This window comes from Plasmopara halstedii, assembly GCF_900000015.1.
Source record: "Plasmopara halstedii genome assembly, contig: Scaffold_1651, whole genome shotgun sequence".
In the NCBI taxonomy this organism is placed as follows: domain Eukaryota; phylum Oomycota; class Peronosporomycetes; order Peronosporales; family Peronosporaceae; genus Plasmopara; species Plasmopara halstedii.
The window spans coordinates 1,140,277-1,142,598 of record NW_020188562.1 but is presented as its reverse complement, the minus strand read 5'-3'; the positions used below and the strand labels follow the sequence as shown (position 1 = coordinate 1,142,598).

At 43.3% G+C, this 2,322-nt stretch overlaps 1 protein-coding gene across 1 annotated transcript; it reads right to left on the bottom strand.

The window, feature by feature from the left end:
• Positions 1-1,584: 1,584 nt before the first annotated feature.
• PHALS_02083 (rna-binding protein 26-like) lies at positions 1,585-2,273 on the bottom strand (the record flags this gene model as incomplete). Its single annotated transcript, XM_024716597.1, has 2 exons — positions 1,585-1,602; positions 1,665-2,273. The coding sequence occupies 2 exons, from the start codon at positions 2,271-2,273 to the stop codon at positions 1,585-1,587; spliced, it is 627 nt and encodes a 208-aa protein (XP_024582180.1).
• Between the last annotated feature and the right edge of the window lie 49 nt (positions 2,274-2,322).

Below are 2,322 nucleotides of genomic sequence, written 5' to 3'. Positions count from 1 at the left end.
ACCCAAACAAGAATACGGTACGGGGCTAGGTAGCCAGTAGTTATGCATGTATTTAGATGTTACTATATATTTAGTATATTTAGGAAAATCTAAACTTTTAAAATTAGATAAAAAAAGATAAATAAAAATCAGTCTCGATTCTGAACAGAAGTGTTCGTTTGCCTTGGTTAAGGCTTTTAAGTACTTTTAGAGGCAGCGAATTGCGATCCGCTGCGCTAGTACTTGGTTCTTGTAAAGAACGAAAAGTTGGTGACCTAAAGACGCTTCCTTAAGCGCAAAGCTACGGCAGCCCCGCTGCAACATCAATAAAGCTTATTGGATAGAAGACTGGCCTTTTGACATAAGCCTTAATCTTCGTATGCTCTGCACTTAGAACAAGCACCCAAATGACGTATTCTAGTATACAGGACACTGTAGGAGCTAAGTATACACTTGTTTATGCTGGCAGTCGGCCTTAAAGGTGCCGGGTCCCCCTGCTTTGTACAGTTGTGGGTTAAAGGTCAGTGTATAGATCGAATTCACCTTGAACTCGATCTACTTGTTCCTTTATCAATTTTTATATGTGTGGGTAGTAAAATAGAAATTGCAGCACTTTGATGGGCTTATAACCCAAAGGTCGTTGGATCGAGACCAACACTTGCTATCAGGCCATACTTCGGATGATGCGGACGAACTAACCCTCGGAGCGAGCGCACTGGAACCCCGTTGTAACTTTTGGAGCAATTGGAATGTTCATAATATTTTTAGATTAGCTTCTACGTTAAGAATGCAAAATATGCACCGGTTATCAGCACCCGCATTTTTGTCAGGATCGCTTCCCTTGAAGGCATGAGCAAAATGAAATCCTTTGTAATCTCAAAATTTGCTTAAATGGGGCGTGCGATCTTATTACTAAGATTGATCGCTTATAAGAGCTGGTAGAGAAGACGCGAAATGGAAGATATAGATATCAGTCGTGGAACGCGCTCATAAAGACAGTGCGAAAGCTAGTATTAGAACTAAAAGGTGAACTTCGCGTATCGACACTGTCGTGAACTTTTGATGAAGGACGATTCAGGGAGCGCAAAGAGTGGTAGATATTTGTACAGGGAGCGCAAAGAGTGGTAGATATTTGTAGCATTCACAGCTAACAAGACTCCAAAAGTTCTACGTATTTGACACAATACTTAATATATAGACCGAAGCTTAAGGGTTGCCTTCAGGACCCACACTTGAAATTCAGCGGGAAGATATCTCGTGACATGACTCGTTTGCGATTCCAACTGCGCGTCACCAGTAGCAATTGCAATCATTTGAAAAAATATCTCCATGATACCTTGGGTCCAATTGTATTAGTTAATAAAAGTGCACTTGGAAGAGATATAAAACATGTTCAGATGTTTTTGCACGTTTGATATGTACCACAAATTTTCCTTTAGATTCTGGGAACATGGGGTAAGAATATAATTTTCGACTTAATTTCCTGTAATTTAGTCAATTGCAGGCATCCTATATCATAGCTTGGTTGCCGATGCTGTGTCATGATGTACTAAGGACAGGGCTTTGCTGTGCTTGTAACAATAGCAATAGATCACCAGCCGAATCCTACGCGCTTGTATGAGCCTGTGCAAATACAGCAATTAGTCAAATATTTCATATAGTTAGTCTCGTATAGCAAGCCTTACATTAGAACTAGATTCACCAGCATCAGCAGATGCTACTGCTTTCGGAGAATTCAGTACAGCTGGTGCTTCCTGCGACTCAACCCACGTCATCTCTAGCTGTTTGTCACCAAACACATTACCATGTATCAGTGCTGCCTGTCCGGCATATCGGTCCTGAAATTTGATATAACTTTGGCCAGGTGCTGAATCATCCATAACGACTCGCTCTACGACGCCAAAGTTACCAAAATGCTGTGTGAGCACCACAGAATCACAGGCTTCCTCAGGCAGATTCGCTACTTTAATAATTGTAGTGCGATTGTCGAGTGCATGGGAGCCTCGACCGAATCCCCCACGTCCACGGCTTCCACGGCCTCCTCTGTACCCACGTCCTGAAGACCACCGACCACCACGTCCTCGACCGCCAGCTTCAGCCTCTAAAGCACTCAATTCAGCCTTTAGACCACTCAAGTCCTCGCCATTTTCATCTGTTTCAGTGTGTAAGGCCGAGCTTGGAGAGGCAGCCGAGGCACGAGGAGTCAGAGCCTTTAATTCACCCGATAAGGCGGTAATCTTACTCAAAAGATCGCGCTTCTCTGCTACGGAAAACTGCGAGCTATTCGCACTCATTCGCTCGAGGAGCTCTTTTTGCTGTGACAATTGCCGTTTTATCAGCGCT